The 11765-nt window shown below is 35.1% G+C and overlaps 1 protein-coding gene across 2 annotated transcripts; it reads left to right on the forward strand.

Annotated features, from left to right (window-relative positions):
- Nucleotides 1–34: 34 nt before the first annotated feature.
- On the forward strand, nucleotides 35–11111 carry ELMOD2 (ELMO domain containing 2). 2 transcript variants are annotated; one of them, XR_003254931.1, is made up of 9 exons: nucleotides 35–321; nucleotides 1369–1397; nucleotides 2610–2704; nucleotides 3341–3470; nucleotides 4463–4596; nucleotides 5240–5308; nucleotides 6526–6659; nucleotides 7149–7603; nucleotides 8578–11111. XR_003254931.1 is itself a non-coding variant. In XM_026074435.1 (8 exons), the coding sequence occupies exons 1-8, from the start codon at nucleotides 177–179 to the stop codon at nucleotides 7304–7306; spliced, it is 894 nt and encodes a 297-aa protein (XP_025930220.1). In that variant the 5' UTR covers nucleotides 35–176; the 3' UTR covers nucleotides 7307–11111. The 2 variants fall into 2 exon arrangements, 1 of the variants encoding a protein (XP_025930220.1); XM_026074435.1 differs by having other exon boundaries at nucleotides 7149–11111.
- The last annotated feature ends 654 nt before the right edge of the window (nucleotides 11112–11765 follow it).

Here is an 11765-nt window from a genome sequence, read left to right on the forward strand (position 1 = left end):
GACCGTTAACGGCCGCGGGGCGGGGGGGGACCCCGTCCCCCAAAGGGCAGAGGGGAAAACGAGGATGGCGTCGGGCCGCGAGCAGCGGCGGTGGGGAGCAGCTGCCGGTCGCGCGGGTGGCTGCGGCCACGGTACAGAAGCCCCGGGGGTAACTGGTCGCCTTCCTCACGCAGAAGATGTTTGTGTCCTTATGGGGGTTCCTGTACAGCAACTACTTTCGCTTTTGGCTGAAATGGATCCTGAGGCTGCTCACTAGGAAGTGCGAGTTGCAGCGAATCTTTGACGGGTCAAAGGAAGGCGCGCGGAGGACACTGAGCGTAGGTAATAACAGATCCGGGAAACGGGAATTGCGGTCCATCAGGTATCTGCTGGTTCATCTCTATTGACTCGATGCCTGCCTGCAAGACAGCAGCTGGAACGTGCATGGCAAAACGTGATCTTGCTTCTAACTGTGCTTCTATCGCTGCTGATAGACCTGTTAGCAAGATGGGTGAAAAGAAAGTGGGAAGTTTAAAGGGCTTGTGTGCTTACTGACGTTTTTTTAGAGCTGACTGGTCTAGATCTTTGAAACATTTTGGAAAACAATAGGAGGAAACCAGTACCTGTCCTGTGTGCTCTATGTATTCTRTGGATGGCGTTTTCTCCTTTCCCTTATTCCCTGCTATTTTATGAGGATTTAAAATCAGAAGTGCTTTTATTTGGACAGGAGATTCAAAGGGTTTAATATCCTTGCTTACTTGCTAAGAGAACTCCAATTAGCTTTAAAAAGTGAATCAGAAATTTTGAGCCTTCCTGTCACTTTGTTTTTTAACCTTTCTGTTTTTATAAAAGTCACATAGAGAACACATGAACACTGTTTTGGGTGGAGGGAGAAGTGATTAAATGCACTAGGCCATTGAATGCAGAATTCTGATAGAAAATAGTCAGTGTACTACTTACACTTGTTGCCATTGTAACAATAACTTGAGAAAAGTGACTTTATGTTCCCTAATCGCTTAAACATGTTAGTGATAAAAGTGTTTTCGTGTTTAAGAATGGAAAAGTACCTGGAGACATTTTTATCTTGACATCTTTTCAGACTTGTATCTGATTTCTTTTTTTTTTGTACACTTAACCAATAAATGTTTTTAAAAGTATGAATTTAAGTGTTGCAGTCAAGGATTATTGAAAAATCTGCATCATTTAAAAGGCTTTCAATTGCCTGATACCTGTTGATTTTAAAATCAAGTAATCCTTGATTAATTGCATGTATAAAACAAACGTGAAATTTTATAATACTTGTATACCACAAAAACACTTAGTCAAATATTTCAAAAATCAATTTGATTTTATTCTGATATCTGACACTTACTTTTCTTTGTATTGCAGAACACTCACTAGACTCATCAAAGAATAAGGTAAGAGATATTAGAGATCATTATGTTATAAACCCACCTTTCTTACCTGCTCTTTAGCAGCGTTGTCAGACAAGTCATTGTGCTGAGTTTCTGTTCCTGGAGACAGTCTACTTTATCTCTTAGTCACAAAATCTCTCTCTCTCTCTTTTTTTTTTTTTTAAGAAAACAGAAATGGTATTAAGACAAATTATACGGATAAATGCAGCATGCAGTAGTGTCTTGTGTCACTGAAAAAAGTGCCATGCAGGATTGCAGGCAGCCATCTACTTAATTGACAAGCTCATTCTGATTAGTCTGTATCAGTTAAACATGGTAGTTAACATCTTAAACCCTAGAATTGGTGTATCTTGGACAAAACTTCTCCTTTTGAGATGATGACTGAGCGTTCTGCCTTTCCTAGCTAATCACTRCAACATGTTGTTGACAGAGAATTAGTGACTTCCACAAGCATCTTTGTAATAGTAGAGTACAGTATGGATGCATCTTTTAACATCTCTTAATTAGATTATTAATATATTGAATATATCTATATATATATWTTTTAATCACTTCTTGCATTACTGAAATGGAGCTGCTTTGGAGTTAGCGTGAATTAGATTAAGAATGTATTGTGACCTTAAAAAGTTCAGAAGAGGAAGTGAAATAATTGCCAAGTGATTTTAGATGGGCAGTGTATAATTATCTTTATTTGCATTTGCCCTTTATTCTAGAAGACTGTAGCACAGTAATATCTTATATTAAGTTCTTTTGTTTCACCGTAACATTGGTACCTCAACTTCATTACTTTACTATCTCCTAATTTTGAAGCATCATGTACTTATTGAATTGAAGGTATATCACTTTTGCTCCTTGATAGCTGCATTTGTTTCAATTACATTAAGAACAAGTTTATATTCAGCACATGAAAGCAAGCAAGAACCTAAACCTAAGTGATTTAACTAGCATATTATTTATTCTTCAAGGGACTTCTGTGTAAAAACTGTAGTTTGCAGTCTGACAGTTACAAATCGTGCATTTGTCTAACTATTGCAAGTCTTTCTACATGCTATTCAAACACATTTAGCATAAACATTTATGATAAACATCAATTCTCTTTTTATAGCTTTTGAAAGAATACATATGTGGCAAGTATAGAGAGGCTGAGAAATAACAAGAATAAAGACAATAGATTTCTGCATTTTAATGAGGTCTTTGACTATGTTAACTTCTTAGGTTTTAAGAAATGCTGTACATGTCAACAAAGCTGAAGTGGAGAAGTGTGTTAGAAACGTAATGAAAGAAAAGAAAATTGAACAGAAGAATACAGGGTATGTTTGAAGCTATAAATATTTCTGACTTAAAGTTTGATTTTGAGACTTAAAAAATGTTTGGGGTTATGGTAGTAAAGCTGGGATTCTCTCTCTTCCAGTTGTATCAGATTCCCATGTCTTGATATGCAAGACTGAAATTTTGCTCTAGAATTTGTGACTGGAATAGGATGAGATACTTATGTATTTATTTCATCTGTATAAACTGGTATAGCGTTTTGAGAAAAGTATTTGTATGAAGAGTTTTTTAGATTTATGTGAACTGAGCTTGTGGAAGCACAAATGTCATGAATACTTGGGAGCAGATGAAGGTAAAGTGCTCTGGATGATAAGGGGAGTTTTGGTGTATGGTCATGGATTTTTAAATAAGGGATTTTTTTCTTCCATATGTTTAAGTGAATAGTGCCTGATTGTGCAGCACTGAAATCTGCTAGAAGTGTTTTAAGTAGAAATAGAACCATACAGCAGTATACTTAACCAGTATGCTGTCATTTGAAAGATAAAGTGGTCTGGTCAACCTCACTTCCTAATTCTGGTGCTTACATTGCATTAACATTAGAAAGGTCCTATACATGCAATTTAAGCAAGACTTTATGGCTAATTTATAACTTTTATGGTGTTTTGTTATTATTTCAGGTTTAAGACAAATCTGCATATATGCTTGCTGCAGATATCAGGATATAAGAAACTTTATTTGAATGTGGAAAGCTTGAGAAAGGTCCCTTATGATTCAGATAACGAAGAACATGAGGAACAGTTAATTGAGGTGAAAATAACTTGCTATCTTTTAAATTCAAAAGATATGACTGAATATCTTCATTTAAATTTGTAAGTATAGGTTTGGTAGTGTACAGATGGGTTTCCCCACCCCCAAAGTCCAGCAGCTAGAATGAACTTAATTTATCTATTTATTGCTAGTATTTTTAACAGAAAGCTGGCCTATTTTTGAAGATCTTTTCTGCTGTGAACTGCCAAGCCATTATAGCAGTGCCTCATTAACACATCAAAATAAACTAGTAAACTAGAATTACTTACACTGAGGTTATTTCATGTGAAATCAAACATAACACGTAAGTAGTAGAATTGTTTGTGTAATGGGTCACTGTAGGATCATAACTATGAAGATATTTAACCTTATGCACGTGTCTAACTTTGTAAACCAGTAATTACTAAAAAAAGACACCAATCTTTTGTTGTTACTGCATCCCACTCAACGTCAGAGAGCATAACTTAATACTGGAAGATAAAAAAACTATTTGTAACTTTTTAAGTAATGGTGAATAACAGCAAACAAGTAGCGTAGTACTGCTTAAGGCTTTTTAAAAATAGCTTCTATTGTGCAAACATATTAGCATGTCATCTTAACATTTCAAAATTGTCTCACTTGCTATGCGAGTCCCAATATTGTGATGTGTTAAGTAAACATTCATTGTGAATTTATTTCCATTTACAGCTGGCCTATGAAAACATGATACGTAAATTAACTTCTGAAGTGAAACAAGTTTTTGCTACTTTAGTGTTTATTGCCTTTGCCTCTGAAGGGAAATTATCACATTTAATGTTAAATTTAATAATTTTCATAATTGTTTGAATAAGCTATTACAGTATGACTCTAGATTGCCCCTAACAGAAAAGAATAGCATGCAGTTTGTATCCCAGTCCATGGTGGATGGTTTGTAATGTGCAGCAATGTGTTCTGAATTGTGTGACTTGAAAAACTTTAGCAGCTGTATGTAACGTGGAATCATGTTTGTGCAGCTTTGGAATTTGCTGATGCCTCATGAGAATCTGAAGGCCAGAATCACCAAGCAGTGGTGTGACATTGGCTTCCAAGGTGACGATCCCAAAACAGACTTCAGAGGAATGGGCATGCTGGGATTAGTGAATCTGGTGTAAGTGAAAATAAGTATTACACTTCTGCTGTAACTCATTTTCAATATCTATGAATTCTCACTAGTTAATGCTATTTCTAATAAAGACTGAATAGAAACAAATAAAAATGGTGGCTTCTGTCCCTCAATGAAAAAGAGTGTTCCAGATAGGTCAGTTTCTAACAGCTGCTCTTCTGTAAATTTGTAGTTGGCTAAAGGCCAGCAAGTGAGGGAAGGAACAGAAAGTTGCTCAAGACACCTTATTTTTTTTTGCTGTCATATGATAGACTTGGTATGTTATATCTTAAAAGGAACATATTAAAAGCTTTTAAAATTTCTAAATTACTATTATGAAAAGTAAATGTGTTTGCATAACTTCACTAAGCTAAGTTAATTTGTGGACTTAGGCAAACTTCGTATTTGCCGTTCTTATCACAATGATTGTTTTATTGTACATTAGTTCATGCTCAGTATCATTCAATTTGCTACATTTCTTTTGTTTTTCATTTTGTGCTATTTTTCAGTACAGAGTAGTATTCAATTCTAGTCTAAAGCTACACATTTTGTTGTTGAACACATTAACATTTTGTATATGGACTAAAAGAATTAACATTTTGTATATGGACTAAAAGAATTAATGAAAGGTCTTGATTTACATTGACAGGTATTTTAGTAAACATTACACAAATGAAGCTCGTCAGGTCCTTTCTCATTCAAATCACCCAAAGCTGGGGTAAGTCATTATGCCACTTTTTCTGACTTGTTCTGTGTGAGAGCTCACATGAAGACTATCAAGTAAGCGTGCTGAAATTTAAGAGGAGAACATCTGTGGTTTTCCATTTAAAGCTGAAAAAAGGGCCAAAGGAGAAAGACTTGAAAAACCAAACACAGATCAGCTTCAGATTTGAAAGGACATGCAAGATTTTTTCTGAATAGACTTGTTGAAACAACAACAAAAAAATATTGCAAACCATTGGCTTTGGTTAACACAGTGGACACCTTTAACCTCAGTTAGCTTTATTTTTAATAAGTTTAGATTAGATTTAGAAAAGAATACTTATTTGTTACCTGCTTACTCATCCCATGTTGGAATGGTGTAAGTTATCTCTTAAGGCCCCTTTATTTGCTAGGTTTCTATTCCATAATAGGTATATACAAGCAGATGTTTTGTTGTTGTTTCAAAGCTTTACTTAATCTCTGAAAACAGTCTGCCTATTTAAACATTTCTGCTCATTGTACAGGAAAATATGTTTTAAGACAAGTCAGATACTGAAGAGAGCTAGTAAACCTGTATATATCCTCTGATCCATCCAGTGCCCAGTTAATTCTGTCACCTACGAAGAATGGGAAACTTTCATGACTTGAATTATAAAGGCTATTATCTCATGCAATTAGATGATGAATAGGAAACCTGTGACATTTACATCATCAATTAAACAAAAATATCATTGACATTGTAAATTCATCTTTTTTAAAAGAACACTTGTTTTAACAGTCTTTTACACATTTATATTGTGGGGTTTTCTATACTACACAACAGATAAAAACAGATTTTTTCAGTTTGAAGAACGTAAGGTTGAGATGACCAGTCTGTTGATATTGTAACAACTCTTTTTGGCTACTGATTTTTAATATTACAACAGATTTAATCATTTCAAATGAGCAAATTCAGGTCAAAGTCAATTTGTCTTCCCATTTCAATATTGCCTAATGGACTCATTTGCCATCCTATTGTATAGGAAACTAGAGGTTTTAAAATAACTTTCACATAGTTTTAGACCCACTAGGGAACTGAAGAAGTGGTCTGTAGGCCAGGGTTGGCTTGTCAAGAAGCAGCACAGGAAAAATGGACTGAAACAGTTATCCTAATGCAGACTGGCTCTGGAAAGTTTTTAAGTCCTTCAGTCCATAAGGTAAAAGGTAAAACATGAAATATGATTGGTGTTGCAGATATTCTTATGCAATAGTGGGAATCAATCTGACAGAAATGGCATACAGCTTACTTAAGAATGGTGCTCTGAAGTCTCATCTGTACAACATGGTCTCTGGATTGCCACAAATGGAACATTTCCATCAGTTCTACTGTAAGTAACTGTAGCTTCTTCAGCACTGGTTACTGGGGTAGGCCTACAATGTAGAGTTTTATTTTTTAGCGTGCACTTCCACTCTGTTTCTCATTAGCCACAGCAAGCTATTATCTTCTGATATTTAACCAGTTATGTTACAGAATTGTACATTAAAGTATTGCACTGCATCTAATGTGCCTAGCGATTTATTTTTGAGCACACTTCACTCATTTTTCTTCCAAATCAACCACTGGAATGTGACACTATCTTCATGGGATAAGTTTGGGAGGCTTTCTATATATTACAGGCTTTAATCTGAAAATTCAGTGTTTGCACATTTTTCCTATTCATTATTACTGTATCCACAAGGTTGCTGTTGACTAGGATGAGACACTCCCTATCCTAAGAGATTGAATGGAGTCTAAAGGATCATTTGAGGTCTAGCTGGCTCAAAGCAGAAAACTGTGGGACTTATTTGTGCAGATTTGCATTTTGTTTTCTTTACAGGTTATCTGGTTTCTGAGTTTGACAAGTTCTGGTTTGAAGAAGAACCAGAAAGCATTATGCACTTCAACCAGTACAGAGAGAAATTCCATGAAAAAATTAAGGGACTTCTACTGGATTATGATGTCATACTAACCTTAAAAGATACAAAGAAACCTTAACCTCCTCTATCAGATTCTGCATCAAAAATGGAATTATGCATTTGGATGGAAGTTTTGCATGTTTTGCCAAAAACTGTTTAACAATGGAACTTTTTTTTACATCTAAAAAAGAATATCAAAACTTCAATTAAGAAAGCTTGGACAATCAACCTCTGTTTACAGCTCTTTATATGCTATTCTCCAAAGGACTGACTTTTTTCGTTTGTTTTTAAGCATAACCCGCAAGTCTAAAGATCCTCTGGATCACTTGTTCTCACAGTTTCTTTTTATACTTCTTGGTGCAGGAACATGAAGCAGGTATTTTATACTGTGTCATGTTTTCCATTAATAGGTTTGACTGTTAATTGTCTTTTAAAACTTTTTTAGTTGAAAGTACTCTGGTTTTACATTTTTTGCATCCTTCTCTTGTTTTCTGTGTGAAGTTGATAGTCCATAAGTCAACGTCAAATTTCTCTGTGATGATGAGGTCCATGAAGGGAATCTATTAGTCACTTATGATTTTGGAGAAGAGGATTAATCCATCAACATAATAATGTACTTATTACAAATTGTTTCTGGCTAGAGAAGTTTTCCATCCAGGGATTTGTACCAACAAATTCCTGTGCATGGAAAGAACTTAACTTACAGACAAACAAAAAGGACGACAAATCAACAGTGTAAGGATCAGATCCTCAGAGTAAAACTGGCCCTTTAAAAATATTCCTAATATCAAAATTTTCAGTTCTTTCTAGTCAGACTTCAGCTGCTCGACTTTGTATCTGTTTATCTGTCTTCTTTTAGCAGCTATTGYGGTATTCTCAGTGGGAAGTGAAAGAGTTAGTTTAGCCCCTTTTGTAGAGTTTGCTTAATACAAAACTTTACTGCAGCTGCAGTCCCTGTTTTGTGAAAATAAATTCAAATCTGAGTACAGCCTCTGACAAAGATGTATTTTCCACAGAAGGGATGCAACCATGACATGTTCCTTAATCTTAGCGTCCTCAGACAATCTAGTCAATAGGAATTTGTATCTATATTGTGACTAATTCTTGCTTAAAGCAGCTTTAAACCGATTTGGTATGACCATCACTTCATTTTCTAAAACTTACTATTATTTAAATAAGTGCCTTCTGCTTTATTCAATCAGTGTTTTAATTTGATTCTGCATCCAGATCATAGCCTTAGAAGCTTATTTGGGACAGACTCTTTCATGATATACCTAAAGAGCACACGGCCGCACAAAATTTGTATGCTAACACAAACTTTCATGCTTTTTTTTTTTTTAATCATCTCAGGTAAATTAATTAACTTCTGTTTAATCACTAAATCATGAAGAGATTCCTTAAGAACACAGATTTTTGACACAAGAGGAAAAAGACAACCCCTTTTGGTGGTGAGTGATACTAAACTACGTATATATGAGGGATGTTACACTACAAAAATATTATGTGTATTATATGTAATATTATATCTCCTTGGAGATACTCAAAACCTGACTGGACAAGGTCCTAAGCAACCTGCTCTAGCTGACCCTGCTTTGAGCAAGGGCATTGGACTAGATGATCTCCAGAGGTCCCTTCTGTTCTGTGATTCTGTATTGTATAAAACAGTGACTTCTTGCACTACATCCACCCAATTGCTCTTGGTCCCTTAAATACTAGCAGTTGCTTATTTCTGGGATAGCTCCTGATCAGGGTAAACAGTATATAGGAAAGAGGTAATGCAGATCTTCTGTTTTCTTTTTAAGATAGGTAAAGTATAGGTGAGAGTTAACAAATTCTTGAGTTTCACTTGCCACAGGATTGAGAAGGGTTCATCTTATCTATGTTGGGCTGATGCTGTTTACTCAAAAAAAAAAAAAAAAAAAGGAGGGAGGGGAAGGAGTAATAAAGAAAGATGCTTGTAGGGAAGGTATTTATACATATCTTTTCAATACATACACCAAAAGTAATTTGATGTAGAAAACATTTTTAATATGGTAAATTTTTCCTACTATATAAGTGTGTACATGTATTAGGGAACTGGATAGACAACCAAGTTCAGTTAGGAATACTCATATCATATGGCTCTGATCAGTATTAAATTTAGTCATAGTGATTGCAGTTACTACAGAGACAATAATCAAAGTATAGAAACAAGATCATAAAGGTATAAATAAAAGAATATTAACAAAGAGGAATTTATGTAATGGATCTCACCATAATGTAGATGGTAAAGAGAAGTAGAAAGTGTTATATTAGAGGAGTAAGATCTCAAACCTAATAATTTGTTTTTGAAGATGCATATGATAATAAAAACAACTGGGCATTTTAAGTGTTTCAGGTGCCTCCTAAGATGACTAAGTTTAAGAAGTTGGGTTTTAATTTTTTTTTTTAAGCTTACAATGGCAATGCCATGGCTGGTAAGCCACACAGCTAAACCAACTAGATAAGCTGGATAGAAAATACTCCATGAGAAGCCTAGTTCTTTTGCTGCTCCCAGGTACTTGGAATCCTGTAATTTTCACTAGTGAAAAAGCTGAGATCCTATGGTGCATTCTTGCAGTCTCATCTTACTATAGAGCTCTGTCTCTCTATGAGCCCTTGGGAACCTGGAAATTCCTAAAACCAAACCAACAAAGGAAGTGGAAAAGTTGTCTCTTTCCCACTTGCTGAGAGTTGGTTCTTTACTATTTCCTAGCTCCAGCTTCCTTCACATTTGTCTTCCTTCATTAATTCTTTTTTGCTATGTAGCTTTCCTTTGCAAGCAACATGAGACAGACATTTTTTTAAATTTTCAACATGACCCTGAGGTATTAACAGCAGCAGGAAGGGAGACCCCATTCTTTATTTTTGCCTACTGCTTGCTAGCAAGTAGCAAAATTGCTTGAGCCATCTCTGTAAAAACTCTCCCTTGCTAGAGTCTGCAACCTTCATTTGGCAATCTGCATGCTAACCTTCTTAGCCTCAGAACTTTCACATGGCTCCTTGTTCACTAGGAGATTGCCACTTAACTACTTCTGAAGCTTTTTGATCTTCAGTTTTCATGTGATACAGCCTAAGACATTTTAGTGTAGAATTGAGCCCCATGTGAGATGGATCTTTATTATTATTATTTTTTTTTAATCAAAACATGAGATGGGAATATACTGTGACAATACCCAAATTAGGGAAGAAATCTCAACCATCATTAAATGAGTGGCATATGGTTAAATAAATGCATTAGTTTGGGTGTAATAATTGTTTAAAATGAATATTTTATGTTAGGCTCCAATACATTTTCACAGTAAACAATCAGAATTTGCATGTAGTTTTATGCGATCCAGTACCCCAGTCCTGTCTAAGAGTCACTATATTTAGAGTAGTAGTGCGTTTCCCCTTTTGCACCACTGGTAGGTTTATTGTATTGTAGTGGTAACTAGAATATATGGGGAAAAAAAGTAAAATTGTGTCTAGGGAAAAGAAGGTGAATGTCTTACCAGTCAGTGGGATTTTATACTAACTCTAATGCTTACATTATGGAGTGAACCTAAGGTAACCCTACAATAATGGAAGATTTAAAATGGTATTAGGTCGCCTTTCTGCAAATTGATATAATCAGCTTGTTTAACATCAGAATTTGTTGCTCATAGTTTATTCTAAGTAGTCTTAAAGGGTAAAGCCTTGGCAAATTCTCATACTGTTATTAATCAAGTGTCATGTCTTAAAGTATGTACTGTTTTATTAGAACTTGCAAGAATTGTTAGTTTTCTAACTTGCTGCCTCTTTAAAACATTCACTATTGTGAAAGCTTATACATAATAGTAATATTTTAGAAAACAATCTAAAAATAAACATGAAGCTGAAGACAACAAGGTGGTTCTGTAAAATTTTTTTTTGTTAAACAGTTGCTACTGGAAGTAACTACCCTGTTTGTTTAGCATATATTTGAAACATGCTGCTACTCCATAAACAAATTAATCTAAAGATAAAAAGTTTGCCATAAAAATAAAATCTAGTCTTTCAACAAGTTGAAACACATTGTTTTGCAAGTAACCAACTTAATTGGAAAGCATGACTTGAAGACAGTGCTACTTAGGAAACTGAGAACATGTTTTTAGAACATGTGCTTCTGTGGTCTGGTACAGCACTGTGGAGAATGGGGCATTTTGTCTTAAAGCACAATAGGAGAAGGGGCCAATTTAAGCATCTCAGATGAATGGTTATAGATTTGCACTCTGAAAAAGCAAGCATTCATTCTTCGGATTTTTCCATCCTACTTTAAATAACAAACACTTTACCAAAAAAAATCAGTTAGACTTGTTTTATGAATTACTGCGATGAAAGTTTGTATTTAGTTAGATGGGAGTTCAGCAGTCAGTATTCTTGAAAAAACTGCTAGTGAATGCATGATAAAAATGTGACTTATTGTTTTTTCTATCATACCTGTTTGTGTTGCTGTAGTGCAATGGTAGTCAATCTTGGGAGAGATGTTTCTTGTGCCAGTCTATAGTATTGTCTTTCAC

This window comes from Apteryx rowi, unplaced genomic scaffold (genome assembly GCF_003343035.1).
Source record: "Apteryx rowi isolate R43461 unplaced genomic scaffold, aptRow1 scaffold_389, whole genome shotgun sequence".
In the NCBI taxonomy this organism is placed as follows: Eukaryota; Metazoa; Chordata; class Aves; order Apterygiformes; family Apterygidae; genus Apteryx; species Apteryx rowi.

Excerpts from the sequence above, each read along its gene's own strand:
- ELMOD2 (XM_026074435.1), top strand. The coding sequence starts at position 177 with ATGTTTGTGTCCTTATGGGGGTTCCTGTACAGCAACTACTTTCGCTTT. Across the intron at positions 2,705-3,340 it reads ATTGAACAGAAGAATACAGG|GTTTAAGACAAATCTGCATA; the intron begins GTATGTTTGAAG and ends TTATTATTTCAG. Across the intron at positions 5,309-6,525 it reads TCAAATCACCCAAAGCTGGG|ATATTCTTATGCAATAGTGG; the intron begins GTAAGTCATTAT and ends TTGGTGTTGCAG.